At 40.6% G+C, this 20,509-nt stretch overlaps 2 protein-coding genes across 4 annotated transcripts; one reads left to right on the plus strand and one right to left on the minus strand.

Annotated features, from left to right (window-relative positions):
* Window positions 1-231: 231 nt before the first annotated feature.
* Window positions 232-690, plus strand: LOC311056737 (histone H2A-like; the record flags this gene model as incomplete). Its single annotated transcript, XM_084073543.1, has 1 exon — window positions 232-690. The coding sequence occupies one exon, from the start codon at window positions 232-234 to the stop codon at window positions 688-690; it is 459 nt and encodes a 152-aa protein (XP_083929669.1).
* A 2,140-nt stretch (window positions 691-2,830) lies between these two features.
* Window positions 2,831-12,786, minus strand: LOC311056656 (protein phosphatase 1D-like). Of its 3 annotated transcripts, none has more exons than XR_014601897.1 (8): window positions 12,273-12,786; window positions 10,386-10,663; window positions 8,606-8,834; window positions 7,127-7,251; window positions 6,863-7,044; window positions 6,473-6,700; window positions 3,715-5,115; window positions 2,831-3,678 (listed from the first exon to the last, which is right to left on the minus strand). XR_014601897.1 is itself a non-coding variant. In XM_084073448.1 (8 exons), exons 1-7 carry the CDS (start codon window positions 12,518-12,520, stop codon window positions 6,037-6,039), a joined length of 1,395 nt encoding a protein of 464 aa, XP_083929574.1. In that variant the 5' UTR covers window positions 12,521-12,786; the 3' UTR covers window positions 4,977-5,115; window positions 6,033-6,036. The 3 variants fall into 3 exon arrangements, 2 of the variants coding, with proteins under 2 accessions (XP_083929573.1, XP_083929574.1); XM_084073448.1 differs by lacking the exon at window positions 2,831-3,678 and adding an exon at window positions 6,033-6,141 and having other exon boundaries at window positions 4,977-5,115; XM_084073447.1 differs by having other exon boundaries at window positions 2,831-5,115.
* Between the last annotated feature and the right edge of the window lie 7,723 nt (window positions 12,787-20,509).

Below are 20,509 nucleotides of genomic sequence, written 5' to 3' on the forward strand. Positions count from 1 at the left end.
TTACTTGTGAGTCTTGTTTAAAAAAAATGTACTCGAGTAAATGAGTATTGGCTAGTAGGCCTAGCCTACTTGAGTAAAAGTAGTTAGTTACTTTTTCCCCTTTCTCTTCATGTAGGTTCATGAAACTTGCATTTATTTATCCTGCTTCAGTCAGGACTCAGGCGATGTCTGACTTGAAACTCCACATGTAGGCTAGTTTGTTTAAAATCGTTTTATTTTGTCCTTCAGGAAATGTCTGGACGTGGAAAAAGGGTTGCTCCCACCAAGCCCAAAGGCTCAGTTAGCCGTTCTGTCAAGGCGGGTGTGACCTTCCCTGTGGGTCGCATCCACAGACTGCTGAGGAAGGGAAACTATGCCACCCGAATCGGCGCGGGTGCCCCCATTTACCTGGCTGCTGTCATGGAGTACCTCACTGCCGAGATTTTGGAGCTGGCGGGAAATGCTGCCCGGGACAACAAGAAGCATCGCATAGCCCCTCGTCACATCCTTCTGGCAGTGAGGAATGATGAGGAGCTGACCAAACTGCTGTCAGACGTCACCATCTCGGAGGGAGGAGTTGTGCCCAACATCCAGGCACAACTTCTGCCCAAGAAGACCAAACCCAAAGCGGCTGCAAGGGATGACTACGATGATGATGATGATGATGGTGGTGGTGCGGCGGCTAAAGACACCCAGTCACAAGAATTTTAAAGCATTTTAAATGTGTCACGAAGTTCTTGTAATTCACTTATATTTAATTCCTTATTTGTTCTGTTGGCTTATTATTGGGCCTGGCAAATGTCATTAAATGGTCAGGTTGTCCTGGCCACACAATGTTTTGTAATGGCTGTTGATTGTGCAGTGAAGTAATCACACCAAAAAATGTTCTATGGATGTTGATGCCACATTTATTATCCCAAACATAATACTGAAGTAAACTAAGTGAGCTTCAACTAAAAAATGAAAGTCTTTGCTTTTTTTGAAAAATGTTAACAATTTTATTGCATTGATAATAAAAAGTCATTTGTACTTATGAATGTTTTTTTGTTTTTTTTAAGCAAGTCGCTTACTCATATTTACGACATGACATCAGCTTGTGACTGCAATTTGTTCTTGTTCGCGGATGACTCTGCTCTCCTGGTATCGGACAAGGACAAATTGCAGGTCGAAAAAACCCTAGCTCTGAACTCGATAAAATCTGCACCTGGCTTGCTGATAACAAACTATCATTACACCTGGGTTCAAGTCAATCCATTCTCTTTGGGTCCAAAATAAACCTCTGCAAGGCCGATGGCTTCACAGTAAAGTGAATGACAATGTTATCACAAGAAAAGAGGAACCTGGGTTCAGGGTTGCGTTACCTGGGTTGTATTTTAGAGGAAAATCTTTCCTGTGGAAAAAAGTCGACTAAAGTAATAAGTCAACAAAACAATATTTTTGTACAGGATCTCACTGGTCAGTGAGAATACTTTGAGGACTCTAGCAGGAGCACTCATCCAATGTCACTTCGACTATGCATGCACCTCATGGTACCATAGCACCACAAAGGCCTTAAAAACAAGGCTCCAGACATCCCAAAATAAACTGGTCAGGCTTCTGCTTGGCCTTAGGCCTCCCTCCCACAGTTAAAACAAGTCTTTTGTGGCTGCCTTATAAAACTGACTTGCCTTAGGGGAGTGGGGGTAGAGCGATAGAGCCGTGAGGCAAGTCAGTTTTATCAAACCGTGTGACTTCCATAGGGAATGAATTGAAATGGCCTTATGCCTCACGTAAGGCATAAGGCAGCCACAAAACACTTGTTTTAACTGTGTCAGGGAGGCCTTACATCTACAACTCATCTAACCCCTGCTCCTTTTGCTAGGGTGGGATGGCTCAGGGTAGATGACAGAGTACAGCAACTTGCAATGGGCCTGGTCTGCAAGATACACTACACCACAAAGACACCCATGTACCTGTCAAACTACTTCAAAAACGTTAAAGACCTCCACAAATACAACACCAGAGAGAGCTCCACAAATCACGTTCAACCCAGATGTCTCAAACAAGGGGTTAAATTAATTCTACTGCTATGCCACCAAAATGTGGAATACCCTACCAACAGTCATAAAATAACTGGCCCCTATAAAAAGTCCAAGCCTATCTGTTTACTGTACATATTTTTCTTTTTGATTACTACTCGTGATGTTTTTGCATATTATTGTATATTTGTCTGTCATTAAATGTTTCGATGAATTGAATGCACATGGACCCCAATGGAAACAAGCCATAGCACTTTCTTGGGTTTTAATCCTTTTAGCAGACCTTGTATAGAACTGTACTTTCTGTGCTTTTTTTTTGGCAAACTGTTAAAGTATTCAATCAATCAATCAGTAGGATGCCTAGAACTACAGCTGCTAATCCCTTTTACATTACTGCCATCTACTGGATAAACATGTTACCGCAGCTACTTTAAAAGCTCAAACTGCAATTGCTCAAGAACAATGACTGGACCATATAACTATAAAAAGGTCTGAACACTAAAGCCTAATTTGTACTTTGTTGTATGACCATGTCGCTCACTGAAAAAACAATTTATTTCTGTGAGTGACATGGTCGTAAAACAAAGTATATATTAGAATTACAATGTTATTTAGGTGACTGTACAAATATAAGCAAGAGTCTTGTGATATCCCATTATATAGTTATGGTATATGGCGAATACCATATAAGTTATAGCCATATACATGCATAGCCATAGCAGTCCAAGTAAAGAGAAACTACATTACTGGTTCATCAGAGAACATGCTTGCACCAATGCATGGTCATTGGTCTGTTATTCTACAGACAGTGCTATTAACAAAATGACATAAAATAATGAAATAACATTTTATTGTAACACACTGACATCCAGTCACATTCAAGCCATAGTATTGTAGCTATTTGGACATGACACCTGGATGTTGTGGATTAAAATCCAGAAATTGTGACAAACATTGTTAAAATAACAAACATGCCCATAAACAGTTATTAGCTCTGGACACTTCACAACACAGTAAATCTGAGCATGCCAGACTCAATTAATAAAAAGCCAATAAGTGTTGTGCATAATGTACTGTACAAAATAAAACTGTTAAAATGTAACCAGGTAATGTCAATGATACTGTTAATGTATGTAAAATACAATTGCTGAGAGGATGAGATCTTTGAGAGAAGCATGGGTCCCTGATTTGAAAACATGTAAATTGTACTACTTATGTTTGTAACCCATGTGGGGTGGCCAAAGCTTAGTGGGGAGAGAGCCGTCTGGTACTTAGAAGTTCACTGGTTGACCTTTCGCCCGACCCAGTAATGTGTCGAAGTTTACCTGAGCAAGACACTTAACCCATAAATGCCCCCTCCCCTCCCCAAATTTCCCGTGTAGGATTAATAAGGTCTACAAAAATAAAATCAAAACAGGATGCAAAAGCATTCATATGTGCCTTTCATAAGAAACAAAAGGCAAAATCACAATTTAAAAAATTGGCTGTCATTTTAAACTTCAACCACTCAGATTAATGTGCAATCTACAACACAGTGAACGACAATAAAATGCCTAACCACGGTTATCTGAAGCAACAAACACAAATCATGGAGGAAGACGATGCATAGTGTAAAACTGTGAAAATGAAGAAAACATTGTATTAATTTAGTTTTTAAACAATAGATTTACTTCACAGTAGCCTCGATCTCCAGGCTTTTATTGTTTAGTTTAGTGACACAAGTAAAAGTTTGACTGAATATGGGAAATACATGAAGGGTCAAAGCTAACTCAAGACCATCTTCCATGGAGGCACTGGCACTGAATTAGGTTTTAAAATGTTGGATTATTATTAGTTTAAAAAATAAAACATAAAAACATGTCTCACATTAACAGTACACCCATGGCAGCAAAAACATTGGAATTGTTCAAATATTTAACCAAATACTATTTGAGACAAAGCACAAGAGGTTGAAAAGAACATCCAATGGTTAATGGTAAATTTAGACAACCTGATAAACACCTAGATACTGACAGCTGTGTCATCAACATCTGCTACCGCTAGAATGCAAGACTGACCATTTAGCTCAGTAGTATGCAATCATGATCACAGCAGATAACAGTACCTAAATGGCCACAAACACATTAAAAACAATTGATGCTAAAACAATAAAAAAAAATCACCCATTGTTATATTTATCCAGTTTTAAACGTATCACAACCACTTAAAGACAGATAAAAGACCCCACACACACTGGTGAAAATGCCACATTAATCTCCTCTGACTCCCTTTGTTTCCTTGTGCCACAATGCAGCTCCTGAGAAGGAACCACCTCCAACAACATAAGATTAAGTACAGATTCCCATGCAAACGCCACTCGAATAATCATTTATGATTCTGAAAATATGTCCTTTGGATATACTGTACATTGTTATAGGTATGAAAATAGACCAAATATTTAAAACAATCTTTAACATTTGATCCCCAAAATGTACTATTAAAAAGGGGGGAGAGGCAAAAACATCATTAAATTGTTCAAGAATTAATGTTTTTAGAAGGGTACAGGGAAACCGCTGTTACATTCTACAAACAAAAAGCCAGGGTGGCACCTGGTACAAGAGGAAAGTGGACGTGCTGTGATGCATATTTAAGTAAAGATCAACGCACGTCATTGATGCAGGTTTGTAGTAATTTTTCCATTCCTGTCGGAAAGGAAGGCGCTCCTCCGCTGATGGGGCAAGACATTAGGTACACTGGGTGAGCTTTTCAGTCTCATTCCTGCACGCGTCCGATAGATTTGTCTACATGCTCTGCGATGGGGCGTTCTTCTGGGGGACAAATGTTTGCTAGGGGTCTGGTCAATAGGACAGTGAGGTGGTCTTAGGTTGGGGGAACTGTTTGGAGACCCACGAGGCCTCTTTAATGGAGGAATCAACATGGACGACTCTGCTGGAATCTTCCAGTCTTCATTTTCACAGATGTTCGGGGGTCTGTCTGTAGGGGTAGGCGTGACCCTCTGAGAGTCAACATCAGCTGAAAGCTCGCCAGTAGGACAGAGAACAGGTTCACACGGACCGATCCTCTGCAGCGCAGTCCAAGAGCAGTCACTGAATGCAGAGGACACATTTACCTCAGGGCTCTGCGGGCATAAAGCACATTAAACAAACAGTCAACACGATTTGTCTCATTTCCTGTGGATTCAAACGCAGGAAATCACTCTAGAATAGAAGATGAAAGGCATGAGTCCAGGTGAACGGTGAACACTAGAAATATACTACAACATCATAATCATAGTGAGGAAAAAGTTACCGTAGTCAAGTTTGGTAATGTAAGAGGATGATAGAGTTATATAAAGTACCTAACCATGTACAAGTTCAATCACTTGGTTATCTAATAGACTGCATCTTGTATCAATTAATAAATAGAAAACAGACTGCATGTTTTATCAATGAATACATGAAAGGGCAGTGATTTATGTTCACTACTACTTCAGTCCCAGCCGTCTTACAAGCTAATGAAGAAATGTATAGACAGAAAATAAACAGCCACAAGTTGAATTAAGCATACAAATGAAATAAAATAAACAAATGGGAAGGTTTTTCCTATATCGGACCCTGACTCAAAAATCTTAGATATAATTGAGAGTTTAATTTAAACTTTCAATTATGAAACAAGCTAGACTCAGAAAACACAGTTTATAACCACAATCTACTAGAAATACAAAAGACAGTTATTGAGTCATCAACAGGTTAATTAAAAAACAAACAAAACAAAGAAAACCCCACACACACATTTCTAGTAATGTTAATAGTAACACACAATAACAATCTTTCCAAATAACGCAAACTGCAAAAAGCTATAGTTAATGTATGGAACTGAAGGTACTGTATTTGGTAATCCATTAAGAATTGAGTATTTACGCCAACATGTCCGACAAGAAGAACGCAATTCAATCAATGACTAGACTGATCCAACTTGGGTTGATAAACAAGTTAATTCTTTGGCTGGCCATGTTAGTGACCATTCAGTACATTTTCATTTTTCCTGGGAAGTCACCTCACTACCACTTCAGGCATGTCCAATCCTCATGTTCTTCTTCAAATATCTCATCTTCTTCATAAAACATGCCATCCTCCTCCTCCGCCTGGCCCGCTAGCCAAGTATTCTGTCCCGAAAACAAAGAGTCACTTAATAAACCATGAACCACTAAAGTAAACACCTTGAGTGATCATCTTTAGTGAACATCTACTTGTATGCCTATGGAGTGAATCCTATGGAGATCCCTTCAAACTATGTGGTGAAAAGATGCAAACAGAACAAAAAATAAAACTATGACTAATGTTACTTCTTTTTTTATCATAACCAAAGACGGTATATTTTTCCAGTGCAAAAGGGTCCTCAAAATACAGTATATACTTTCAAGAGCGAAAATATCAACACAAGCATTACATTTCAAAATGATCTAACATTATATGGTTGATCCAGATGAAACTAACCTCATAAACTTTACATGTGTTATAAGGAGACCCCGGAAAGGGAACGTGATCGATTCCTGTTGCCATATCCACAACGATCTCATTTTGATGCATAGGAATTGGTGGACCACCGCGCTCCTGCAAGGCTAGGACAATGACCGTTGTGTTGTCTGCTCGAAGCATCCGCTGCTTCCAAAACAAAAGGGCCGTGGCACCCAGTCGGGTGGCACAGGACATCCCCTTGGGTCCCTTTGAATCAATGTGGAGAAGGGCAACAGTAAATTTTCATTTGTTTAAATCGTGTTAAAACCATTCCACCCGGGATCAAGCTCAAGGGATTAAAATAGCTGGCATTAATAATAACATATACCATATCTTTGTTGTAAAGTAATTATGAACATGATCACTCACCATCATTTTGTCATGACTGTAGCACATGTTGACAGCATTCTTAGGTGGCATCATGTTCCATAGACCATCACTGCCGAGGATGATGTAGCGATGCCGTTTGGGGTCAAGGGTCACCACAGTGGTATCAGGCTCGGGGGAAACCACAAACTCCCCACTGTAGAAATCATAGCTCCACAGATCACCTGTTAAAAATACAGGTAACATTATTAGATGAATGAATATAGTCACAAGTATTGATCTATATGCTATGTGTCTTCTTTTTACCTAAGGCCCGGGCCACAGCCAGGAAGGGGATCTGGTCAATGACGGTGCTCCGCCTTACTGGTCCATTGTGGGTTAATCTGGGTCTTTTCCACACAACACGGTTCACTCCAGACTTCTTCATTACACTGCAGTTACACAAGCATAAATACACTTCAATAAGAAGAAAATAAAGTACAACGATGCATATGTGTACCAGCCACGACAGCGTGGCTTTTATCGTTTTCACCTTGTGAGTCTGTGTGTGCTGTTTATATGTCCGGTTTTGGCAATAAAAGATGCAGTCAAAATACTTAACAGGTGTGTAGCAATTCAACTCAGTTTTAATACAGTGCCAAATCACATCAAGTTGTCTCAAAACACTTTACATATAGAGCAGAGACACGATACTGTCTCACCCTGAACAAGCAATTTTTACGACTGGCAACGAAAAACACTCCCTTAACTATAACTGGAAGAAACGTCGGCAGACTAAGGCTCTAGGGTAGGCGGACATCTGCCTCAACCGTGTCAGGGGGAGTGAAGAGAGAGAGGAGAGAGACAGTGAGGAGACAGACGGAGAGACAGAGAGGGAGAGAGATACAAAGATGGGTGTGGCCCAAGCAAGGGTGTTGGAAGTAGATATACGCCTAAACAGTTACTAGGTAGCTGATGATACCATTAGCAGCGCTATGAGGATTTCTTTTTTTTTCTTTACAGATTGTTCTGCCAGGTCCCCCATAATGAAAGAGGCATGGTCTTAGGCTACTCCATCTGCCTACAAAGTATCCCAGAAATGGCCATTTTCAGGCATCAACAACAAATGGCAACGAAGAGACTCAACTGCTCTGAGGGAATCAAAAGGGCCACCATGTGACCCAGCGCAACAAATAGATACTCATCCCGATCCCACACACTTTACAGGGGAGCTCTAAAATCATTTGTAATCTGATTTGGTCGAAGATTTGGTAAATCGATAAATATAAAAATAATGTACAAATATCAAGCCAGGTTGGTCGTCTGTCTCTATGGCAAGCCCACTGATTGCAGGGCGGCACATCATGATTTAAAACATGTGCTCCATTCTCTCACTGTTGCGCACACGCACACACGCGCTTGTTTTTACCCATGTCATTAGGTCCCACTCACCACAAGGTAAAGTCCTAATGTGGACTGAGGTTAATGACAAACGCAGTCAGGACTCAAAGAGGTCCTTGATACTGAAGGCAACTGCAGACCCAGACTCATCACAGGTATGGCTTCAAAATGAATTGTTGGTAAAGCTGGTATGAAGCTTGGGTCTAAGTTTAATTCCTGTCAGCTACTGATAGTCACAAATACTGTAACAGGAAATAACCTTGGACCCGGTTAGAATGTTTATCTTGTCAAGGGTGAAAAGGAGGTCAAAATTCTTGCACATCTCTTTTTTCCTCCAATTCTGGGGTTTGCACATTTAGATTACAAGTTATTATGATTGATAAAGAAGTACTATCCTCATCTCACCTTCCACCAAGCCGTTCAATCCTTTCTTTCTCTTTAGGAAGTTCAGGTTTATGGTCTTGTGTGACTTCCAGTGCCTGGAGTTTGATATCAGAGTCATTGTCTTTCACCCCAAGAACCACTGCTGAATCCCCTACATGGGCAACATACATGTGGACCCCCCGGATCACAATAACGCTGGCTGTGGTGCCTGATGTACTGGGCAGGCCAGTAAGAGTCTTAGGCCACTCCGCTGTAAAGGAAAAAAAGTATGACAAAAGTGATTAAAAATCATTAGGTAAGCATTTTTTTCAATGCTAACAAGTAGTGGTAGAGGAGTAAAAGGGCAGAGATTCCTTTGCTAGTGCTGAGTGCTATAAAAATAGGGAATTAAATAATTTATTTCTGAATAATACAAAGTTAGACACAGTTGAGTTTTGTTTATATCTGGCAGCCTGGGCAGATTTTAAGCAGATTTTCTGCCTAATTCTGTGACACTTATCAATACTGAGTTTGCAATTATTGACCTATGTGGTGTTTTTCAAATGATACTAGAGTCATGGGACTTTCCCGCTGACCCTGATACTCCCAATGACCGACTGCTTTAAATTATGCCAATCTAAATAATATTCAACTATAATAGGATACAGTGTTTAGGGCCAGCACCAACACAGTGGAAAGGAACGCAGTCTGTGAAACAACGACATCTGGCGTGACACGATTCGCTAGGTCAACAATGTCGGTGTAACACCGATATGAACTAAGGACTGTGCTTCCTGGCCGAAGATATTTAAGGATCGGTTACACGGTGACAGGATCGTTCATCATAACGCTCAATGTTTGTCGAAGGACAATAGTGTCATAATAAAGTGCATCGCATTAAAGGTCACTGCATCGCATTAACCGACTTACAGTAGTGGAAAAAGTACTGACATTTTTTACTTAAGAAAAAGTATCAACACCACAATCTAGAAATACTCTGTTATAGGTAAATGTCCGGTATTTCAAATTTCCTTGAGTAAAAGAACAAAAGTATGTCCCATTTCACAAGTTAAAAATGTATACGAATCTTTTTAAAGTAGCAGATCTACAAGCTCACAATGCACGGCGCTGCGACGCGTTGTGAGCTTGTAGATCTGCTATTTTCAAATAGCCTAAGTATATGCATGTTTTGCATTAATAATCAAAATCAAAATCTACAAGGTAACTAACTAGCCCCTTTCGGAACCCTGAATACATTTTTTTGTATTTGGGAAGGCGGTATAATTTAAAAAAAAAAGGCATACATGGTTCCGAAAGGGGCTACTACAAGGTAGCTAGTAACTCAAGTTTTCAAATAATTGTAGGGGAGTAAAAAGTACAATATTTGCTTAACCCATTGAGACCAGAAGTCGATTCTGCATGTCTCCTAAATAAAATAAACAGTATTCTGAAAAACATATATTTCTATATCAGTGGTGCTCAATCTTTTTCATGTCAACGACCCCCAAAATTATATGTATTTGGCCACGGACCCCCATCAAAATATGTTGTTCCAGGGACCCCCAGAAGCAAAGATTTGAGTTAAAAATGTTAGCTTTAAAAATATATATATTCAAAGATTTGCACACATTTTCACGATTTTTCAAAAATAGCAGATCTATCTATATCTGCTATTTTTGAATAGCCCAATGTGTAAAATAATTCTTTTTAGCTCAAATCTAAAGATGACATAGTTCCAGGTCTTAATAGGTTAAGTACAGTACTTGAGTAAATGTACTTAAGTTACTGTCCACCTTACGTAGTCCACCTTACGTAGACTTACGTAGTTTCTTCCACATTGCGTGGTGGCAGGCGACGAATCCTTTGCGAAGAGCGGCGAGCACTTCAGCGTGATCCTTCGACCAAAACCCCCGTTGCCTTTTCAACAAATCCCACAGATGATCCCGGGCGAAGTCGGCCGCTTCTCTTCCTCCGTGGCCATCGAAGACGGCGAAAAACGCCACAGATTTCCGACTAGTATCAGCCACAGTCTCTGAGTCCTCCGTGGCTTCATGGTGGTTCTGGTTCGACGCTGACAGCGGCTTGGGTTCACTCTCGTCGCTGGTTGACAGTGGTGGGAAAAAAACGCTCATATTAAAGACCAGGGGCCAGTTGCACCACCTCACACTAAGTTCAAACTTAGCCTAGTTATAGCTTAAACGCATTCAATCTGGGAAAGTGTCTCTGTCATTTTAGATTTCTTGAGGTTATTCAAAAATAGCAGATCTACAAGCTCATAGCGCGGGTGCCGCGCTATGAGCTTGTAGATCTGCTATTTTTTTAAAAGATCATGAAAATGTGTGCAAATCTTTGAATATATATATATATACGTTTGTAACTCAAATCTTTGCTTCTGGGGGGGTAGCTGGAACAAAAATATTTTACAAATGTTTGCCTAAAAATATATATATATTTAAAGATTTGCAAAAAAAAATAATCACGATTTAAAAAAAAAAAATCACACCCAGTGTGAAGAGAGTGGTGCCTTTGAAAGTGTAACTGGTTGCATCCTTTTGTTGCAATCAGCAACAATATGTTGTCACGTGACACGTGACAACATATTGTCACGTGTCACGTGAAGCTTGACCAATCAGCCGTGCTCAAACATACGGACGGACATACGGACACACGGACAAAGTCAAATGTAGGAGTGGTTGGCACCACTCAAAAATAGCCAAAGAAATCAAAAAATGACACAGATGCTTTCCTGGTCTAAATGGCTTTTTTTAAAGCCATTTAAGCTATAACTAGGCTAAGTTTGAACTTAGTGAGGTTTGGTGCAACTGACTCCTGAAGCCGATTCTACAAATGTCTTCTAAATCTCAACAGTATTCCGAAAAACGTATGTTTCTATATCAGTGGTGCTCAAAGTTTTTCATGTCAAGGACCCCCAAAATGATATGCATTTGGCCGCTGACACCCATCTCAAAATATTTTGTTCCAGGGACCCCCAGAAGCAAAGATTTGAGTTAAAAATGTTTTTTTAAAACAATATATATACACAAATATTTGCACACATTTTCACGATTTTTCAAAAAAATAGCAGATCTACAAGCTCGCGTGCCGCACTATGAGCTTGTAGATCTACTATTTGAATAGCCAAAGTGTAGAATAATGCTTTTTTGCTCAAATCAAAAAATGACACAGATGTGTTCCAGGTCTAAATGGGTAAGTAATGGTAAGTATCAATACTGCAATGTAGAACATTTTTAAAATGTACTTGATTAAGAGTACAAAAGTATTGGCATCAAAATGTACTCAAAGTACCAAAAGTAGAAAGAACTCACTATGCAGAATGTCCACACGTTTTTGAATGTATCGAAACTATCAAATGTATAACAATCTTTTGAAAATAGCAGATCTACAAGCTCACGATGTGAGCTGGTAGATCTGCTAAGTACAGTACATCGGCTATTTTCAAATGGCCTAAATGTATAGGGCTTAAGTGGTTCATGTATGTTTTGAAAAAATAATCAAAGTCTACAAAGTAACTAGTAAATAAAGTTTTCAAATAATCGTAGTGGAGTAAAAAGTACAATATTTGCCTCTGAGATGTAGCGGAGTAGAAGTAAAAGTACCAAAACTTGGAAATACTCCAGCAAAGTAAAAAAAAAAAACCCTCAAAATTGTACTTAAGGAATAAGGACAGTACTTGAGTAAATGTACGTACGTTGACATGTTTTCCACCCACATTGCACTGATCGGCGACACAGTACTAGCTCCAGATACACCAGACTGTGGAGTACTTTTACTCTCCTGCTCTGCTCCGTCGTCTCCTCTGTGTGAAGGATGGACGTTATTGTCTTCCATCGGCGACGGTTCATACTCGATCTTTATCTCGAAATTGTCCTCCATGTATTTCCTCCCTCCTTGCTGTGAGTATGCACTCATGCGGAATAGAAGCGCGTCGTCCTCCATGATTGTTGTGGAGAGACTGAGAGCGTATGGTTGGCTTCTTCCCTAAACAACGATATCATACGTGGTGTGGTGTAGCTTACTAGCTCCTAGCTAACTGGTTAGCCCCCGAAGCTAACAATACTGTGTTCGAACCGATTTTTGCCGCGATAGGGGGGTGGTGGCCGCCCGGAGGAGGCTTCCTTTCCTTCCTTTTTGTTTATCTTCTATCTACCGACGGGTCGTCAACGTGCCGCCGTTACGTACTCACGTCTGTGTGGCTGTTCCTCCATAAATATGTGTTCCTCTAGTCTCCACCTATCATCACAACCATAGAGTTAAAACCAACCCCCATCTAGAACCCCAAGGAAACGCAATGGAAATGCTGCCTAGCAACGGAAAACGGTACGATGTCGCCATCTGCAGGCAGTATTCAATCAATCAAAACTTGATTAAGCACACACCCACAGTAAAATACAAACAGACAAGAGACAACAGAACCAAAGACGGACAGGCAGTGGTGTAAAGCAGGGGTTTTCAACTGTTTGTGAACCAGGGACCACCACCCTGACTTGAAGAAACAACCTGGGGACCACCACTGTTGTGTTGTTGGGTGAGGAGGATATGAGCTAAGTGCTTTGCTAACTCTTGCTGCTGTATGCATGCATCCCATGATACATCCCACTGTTCCTCAACCAGTGGTCCATGGACTACACAGACACATGGAATTATATGGCCACATTTCCTAATAATGATGACTCCTTCAGGCAATCCGGTACACTTCCCCTTCTTGAGATTCTAACTCCGTTTTCTGTGGACTTCCCAGAAACTGACAACATTGACATGTCATCATAGGTCACCAGGTCGATAGTATGCACTGTTCCATGGAACAAGAAGAACAAAAACATATTGCAACATGGTCAGGGACCACATGCAATACCTTCAGGGACCACAAGTGGTCTACGGACCACCTGTTGAAAACCCCTGGTGTAAAGTAACTAAGAATGGGACATTCTGCATAATGAGTACTTTCTACTTTTAGTACTTAAAGTTCATTTTTAAGTTTTTACTACACCCCCACCAACCTACGTACTGTACATAAATAACGAAATAAGTTAACTATCTGTTTAGACACATTTCTATATTGTCAGCCGTTATGTATTTACATTACTATTCTACACTACAGGAACCAGCAGCCAGTGGAGGGCATCAGAAGGACCCATGCATCTCCTCTATTCAGATCTACTGGTAAACACCTTGGACATTCTCCTGCCTGCCTTTCATGAATGTAGAATGGCTGTGGCCTATATTAAAAGTAAGTTTCTATTATCTCACACTTGGGGTATACTACTACTACTACACACAGCTAGACTGTCGTGCAGCAGCTCTACATCAGAGCTGTAAGCTCTAACAGCAGAATATATACTGCTCAAAGAAATGTAGGGAACACTTTGATCCCTTAATTATTTTGAGATGAATGTTCATGAACTGTGTACATACTGCTAACAAAAACTGCTAAAAATAATTAAGGGATCAAAGTGTTCCCTTAATTATTTTGAGCATTGTAGTTAGATTTGTCAGTTTGTTGGCCTTTTCTGTGTTGTTTTAGACTAGAGCATGTCTTGCTTATGATTTATTAAAGTGGTAGGGAACGCGGAAGAGAGAGAGAAAATAACAAATGAGATGTTGTGCATTGTTATAGAATTTGGATAGATTCCTGAAATGGTTTAGGAAATGCCCACTGATTGCTCTATATCAGTGTAGTGGTTTTCAACCCTTTTCATATCAAGGTCCGTTATTTATTCGGCATTTGAGCCTGACCACCATTTGATGAGATTTAACCTATTTTGTTATCATTGGATACGATTCCATGCTGTATTGATGTGGTACCATAGGAGAGATAACGGGCACACGTTGATCAAAATAACAATTCTTTAATTAAGTAATGCAGATGTTTAACAATAATTTAACTCTTGGGAGCGTAAAATGGTTTAATTTTACACTCTCAAGAGTTAAAGATCTATAAGGGTCCATTTGGTTACCAACTCTCCATTATTTAGCTGGGGACCACCTGGAACCCCCTCAAGGACCACTGGTTGAGAACCACTGCTCTATATGAGATATTATTGAGATTTTCTTATTCCTGTGTTCTTGCTCTCAGAAATGTTCTCTATTTTCATTTTCATTGGTAACATATTAACTGGTTGAGCTTGGAAAATAACTATTTGGCCACAAAAGCTTCTAGATCATATATTATTTATATTATCTATATCTGTGTATTTATAGAAAGTACTCTTTTTGCTAATGCAATTAAACTTTAAAGTAAATTGAGATCAGTGTTGCTATATGCATATTTGACCTTACTACCTAATTTGAAAAAACAAAAACAAAAAAACAGACTATAAGTCAACGCATTGGTATAAAACACATAAACAACATACTGTACATTGAGCATATCATTTGTACAGTTTGTACAGTTTGTTCCTTGCATTTGTACTGCTGTGACTGCATTGAATATTAAACTTCATAATATTATCTTAATTAGATGAAAAATGCATTTCTACTGAAGGCGGCAGGCCTCTACAAACATCTGATTTGCTGTGTGACGACGATCACCACAGGGAAATGATCGGTGTTTGCAACACTGTTTGATATATTAAATCTCCAAGCAGCTAGAATGCATGCACGGCAGATTCTATGCACATAATTACATCTCTCTCTCTACCCCAAGGGATCCCCTGACAAAAGGAAGGAACATTCTACCCAGGCATTCTACACCTGCAGAGAAGAACCCTGGTGGAAACCTGTGTGCTTTCCATTCAGGGTGTCCTCAACCCTATGCATTCCTGGTGGAGCGCCCATCTCATTTCATACACAAGACATGCATGCTGTATGGGTAGGAATAGCAATAACTTTACCGCATTACTCCTTCCGTCACTCTCTTCGTCCCTGCCCCTCTTCCCCCTCTCCATTTCCACTCAAGGTTCTGACCGTGGCTTTGTGCCTCAAATACCCCTTTTTACACAGCATGTTCAAGGCTGGAATGTTGCATTGTTATTCATGGAGTGTAGTGCTCAGTCGCGACGACTGATTTCCGTCATTTGGATTCCATAGAAGCCAGCATGTCTGTTATGGAAGTATGTTGCGCAGCAAAAAAATAGCCGATCTACAAGCTCTCAATGCGTCGCAGACACATCGAGAGCTTGTAGATCAGCTATATTTGGTTATTAATTTAAGACCAGAGCATTTGAAGTGGTCAAACTAGCTAAATGTTCAGAAGCATCTTCCATAAAATCTTAATTGTCTCGGATATTTCCTATAAAAGCAAAGGTTAAAGCCTTAATCTGTGATTTCTTCACCTGGTTGGCTGTATGTAGAACAGCAGGATCACTAAAACATCATCATTTTACTATTGTGTTCATTGTTTAGGAAACAGCGCATTAGGACTTGGTAATACAAAATGGGCACGGAATGGGGGGTATTGTTGTTTCCCTGTTATGCCGGGGGAGCAGAGGTAGTCTCAGAGCCAGCGCTCTGCCTCAAACCACTCTGTGCTTCTCTTCAATTTCTTCTCCAACTTATTTCTGTTTGCTCATCAAACATGTTGCTGACACAAATCTGCCTTTGTAATGTTACACATCAACATGTTGCATGTTGTAAGATGCTCAGTAGTGATGTGCAGGTCTGTCTTTTTGTCTTTTTTTTACCCGTATGGTACAGGCCGTACCCACCCAATAATTTCAACTGCAACCACCTGGCCTGCTTCAATGCATCCATTTTCACAACTTGACCTTGTTTTCCTTTGAAAGTACAAAGCTATTATTTTGTGAGAAAATGCACGAGACACGAGTCAGTCCTAACCTTTCAGTGGCAACAACAACATATTTAAATCAATTATCTTAAGTGAATAGGCCTGGTCTAAGTAAACAATACATAACTCTTTTGAGTCTGTATTTTGTTAAATAAATACATAATGCTGTCAACTCAAGAAGTGTGTGTGAGAGAGAGAAAAATAGAACGATAGAAAGTTAAATTATTTTATGCAGTGAGTTTAGTAACTTTAGCATGCTCTTATTTGTAAAATCAGCCTTTTATGTCGCTCAGTGAAGGAAAATGCTTAAGTTCCGGAGCATTTGTGACCACGTTGTCAGTGTCAAACAACACTACACTGGCACTGTTGTTTCACACGGAATGCCGGCATGCAATGTAAAAGCACACACAGGTGGCATTACAACAGCTACTGTATGTTTGGTTCTGTGTAAAAAAGCAAAGCCAGCATGATAAGGCTCTTCTCTATGGCAATATTGCAGGCTCTCTGTTGGCTAAAGACTTGTGTCAACTAACTACCTCCTTCCTGTGTTATGTGCACCAATGCACGCTGTCACTCCCCTCGTTTATTATTTCCGCCAGGCCGAAAGGCCTTCAGTCCGCGGTTCTGTCTGTGACCAGCTAATCTCCGGCATCCTTCGCTTGATCGCAGTGAGACTGTCCAAAGTTTGCAAGTGCTCCGTTTTGAACAAAATGCCTCAAATCACGAACACGGCGTGCGATTTCCGTGAAATGTTGCAAGGGAATTGTCATGGCATTATGCACAAATGTCCACCAGTCAAGGATGACTGATTAGAAGTAGGTGGTGAAAGGTCAAAAGTCAAGTTCATTGTGATCTCAAAAAGCACATTTATTGAATTCATTGTGAGTCTTCACTAGACAGCAACTGGTTAACTTAGGCATACAACCTCGATGCAGTATTTCTAGTCTTTACCTCCTTTCTTTCCTTCCTTCTTCTCTCGCCTGACTCGCCATATTGATCCCCCCCTCTCTCTCCTGAGAGGCCCTACCTGCTGTACCTGGACTTTGGAGACTATCAGTGATAAAGAGGCAAATGTGATTTCCATTAATGTGTCAAGAGTGTGAAATCCAAGGCTGCTCTTCTTTTGAGTAAAGGAGGAAATTAATTCCTGAAGTCGAGGGAGATTGCAAAGGGGCGAGACACCCAGATTTCTTTTCCTAGAAGCCATGTGCAGCTTTTGTATAATGGTCAGTCTGGTTAAATGGGCTTGTCTGGCCTCCTTTGTAGAAGCTCGACTGTCAGTCAGCATAAACAAAGTGGGAAAATGAGAAGGCATAAACAGGTCTAAAATATTATCATATAAATATATGGTAATATAACCACAGGACATTTTGATTACAAAGCAATGTCTGACTGTGTGTGTGTGTGTGTGTGTGTGTGTGTGTGTGTGTGTGTGTGTGTGTGTGTGTGTGTGTGTGTGTGTGTGTGTGTGTGTGTGTGTGTGTGCACGTGCGTGCGTGCGTGCGTGCGTGCGTGCGTGCATGAAAGACTTAAGGGGAGCATCAAGAAGATTTCTTTTTATATTTCTTACACATCTGGAGCACAGTTGGATCAAAAGTTCTTTACTAATACTTTATGCATCATATATAGTATGTCAGCAATTAAAATGAGATATACAAAGTTATATTAAAAGAATAAACCTTGAAGGTTTTATTTGTTTGTTTTCCCCCTGTAAACCGATGGGATTTGTGTCTTCATCAAGATGTGTTTTCTTTCTTTTTTTCTCTTTAATTTAGAGTAGCCAATTATTTTTTACCCCCTTTTATCCATAATTTAGTCGTTATGCCAATGAATTCCTCCCCACACACATTTCTGTGTTGTCACTGCTGTCGTATCCTACTGACTCACCTGCCAGTGAGGAGCCCCCACCAGGAGGACGTAGAGCCTTCGTCCTACTCCTCCTGCCCAACACTCCCTGATGACAGGTGCCGCCCCGTCCCGTAGGAGTACGAGCAATGACCAATATCACATTCCCGTCCGGCTTCCCTCCCCAGAACACGGGCCAATTGTGTTCGTGTAGACGCTCGTATGTGCAGTGAAATATTGGTGTGGCAGACTCCACCTGACTGTGCTAACAATATCTGACATATATAATACAAGGTAATACAGTACAAATAAAACTAGAAAAAGTGCTCCTCGGAGCACAAGTCTCCGCCAGGTCAGGTACGTTATTATGACCTCCTGGTGGCGCTATAATAGGCCAATGTGAAAAGGGTGCCATTTGTTCTTAGGCCTTTCACAGCAATCGGACACTGCATTAATGATTTGAGGCATTTTGTTCCAAAAATGTGGTTTGCTAAATTAGACCTGCTGGTGGCCAATGTGAAAAGGGGGGCATTTCTTCCTCGGCCTAGTGGGAATGTGCGTACAAGATTTCATGGAAATCGCACACTGCGTTCATTATTTGAGGAATTTTGTTCAAAACGGAGCTATCCTGCAAACTTTGGAAGGCAATGTTAGGCAAGTAGGATGGAATATGAAATATCGGACACATCCATCTTGATCACATGGCTATAGAGCTACTGTGTATCAATTTGCGTGTTTTTTGGACAGAATCTGAAGGAGTAAGAGGAGAACATTTGTTTTACAAAAGTCAGCCTCCTGGTGGCGCTCTAAAAGGCTGATGTGAAAAATGCAGGGCAAAGGTTTTTCCTTGGCCTCTAGGGAGTGTGCTTGCAAAGTTTCACGCATATCGGTGCAGTTATAGGTAAAAACATTAATCGGCCTGTTACAGCGCCACCATGAGGCTGATGTGAAAGTTTTCAAGTGGCATTTCTTCCTGGGCCAAGTGGGAATCTACAAGGACAATTTTACGGAAATCGCATTCTGCGTTCATGATTTGAGGCATTTTGTTCAAAACAAACCAATCCTGCAAACTTTGGAAGCCAATCTTAGCCAATCAGGATGGAATATGGAAAATCAGACAGATCCGTGTTGATCACATGACTATAGAGATACTGTGTACCGATTTGCGTGTTGTTTGGACAAAATCTGTAGGAGTAATATCCAAAAATGTGTTTTGCAAAAGTCTGCCTCATGGTGGCGCTATGACAGGCTGATCTGAAAAATGTAGGGCAGAGGTTCTGCTGTGGCATCCAGGGAGTGTGTGTGCGCAGTTTCACAGCGACCGGGCCAGCGGTGGCGGAGATTAGCTGCCCGCAGACGGACGGACACACGGACGGACGGACAGGGGGCAAAACATACTCTCTCGCCATGCCTTTTCGGCCTGGCGGAAACAATAAGGCATCATTGCGGCATAACAATAAGGTATTGAACTTACTATACAAGTAAGGTACTAAGTACTAAATACATATTTATTATTCAGTGATCTATAACAATTCTGAGCTACATCAAATCATACAAAAAAGAGCTTGTTAGGGAGTTGAAGTGTGCATGGAAAATAAACCCTACTTGTGCCCCAGTGTGGTGCTAAGGGCTGGTCATTAGTCTATGTGACAGATTCACCATACAGCTAAAGAAACAGAGATGAAGCCATAGATATAGCCAGAGAAGAGAGGGGACAGCAGCCAGGGTTAACAGATTTCTGAGACCCCATCCCCCAAGTCCCTTTAGCTGCAGAACAAGTCCATGCTAAATGGTAAATGGTGCATTTTGTATTGCGCCTTTATCCAAGGCGCTTTACAATGATTGTGCATTAGTTTCACCCATATTCACACACCGATGGCGGAGGAAACCATGCAAAGCACCAACCTGCTCATCAGGAGCAATTAGGGGTTCAGTGTCTTGCTCAAGGACACTTCGACATTAACTCTGGGGGAGCCCGGGATCGAACTGGTTCCCAAGCAGCCGCTCTACCTCCTGAGCCACTGCTGCTCCATGCTAAATGATGGCCATTCCCATTGTCTTTACAGAGATTCATTTGAAAGTGTTTGATGTGATTGTAGTCTTTTGGTCGTCATCAGTCTGATTAAAGAAATTCTTTCTAAAGGATTTATGTTGGTAGACTACCAAATGCTGGCATGTTCCATGATAGTAATGAGTTGGGATCAATCAATATGGAACTAAGCAGGATTTGCATTTACCCTGGCAGTATGGTGCAGTGGGGAATTTTTAGAGGTTGTGAATTCCAAATGGGCGGTATGCTTTTATTAAATGTTATTATTGGTATTATTATGTATAAAATATTTTAGAGGCTGTGAATT

This window comes from Gymnoscopelus microlampas, assembly GCF_963454915.1.
Source record: "Gymnoscopelus microlampas genome assembly, chromosome: 12".
NCBI lineage: Eukaryota > Metazoa > Chordata > Actinopteri > Myctophiformes > Myctophidae > Gymnoscopelus > Gymnoscopelus microlampas.

What these genes read in the sequence shown, in the direction of transcription:
- LOC311056656 (XM_084073447.1), bottom strand. Translation starts at nt 12,520, where the DNA reads ATGGAGGACGACGCGCTTCTATTCCGCATGAGTGCATACTCACAGCAA. An exon ending in TGGGTGGAAAACATGTCAAC is followed by an intron (nt 10,664 to 12,272) that starts GTACGTACATTT and finishes ACTGTCAACCAG; the next exon opens with CGACGAGAGTGAACCCAAGC. An exon ending in ACAGTCATGACAAAATGATG is followed by an intron (nt 6,701 to 6,862) that starts GTGAGTGATCAT and finishes ATTGATTCAAAG; the next exon opens with GGACCCAAGGGGATGTCCTG.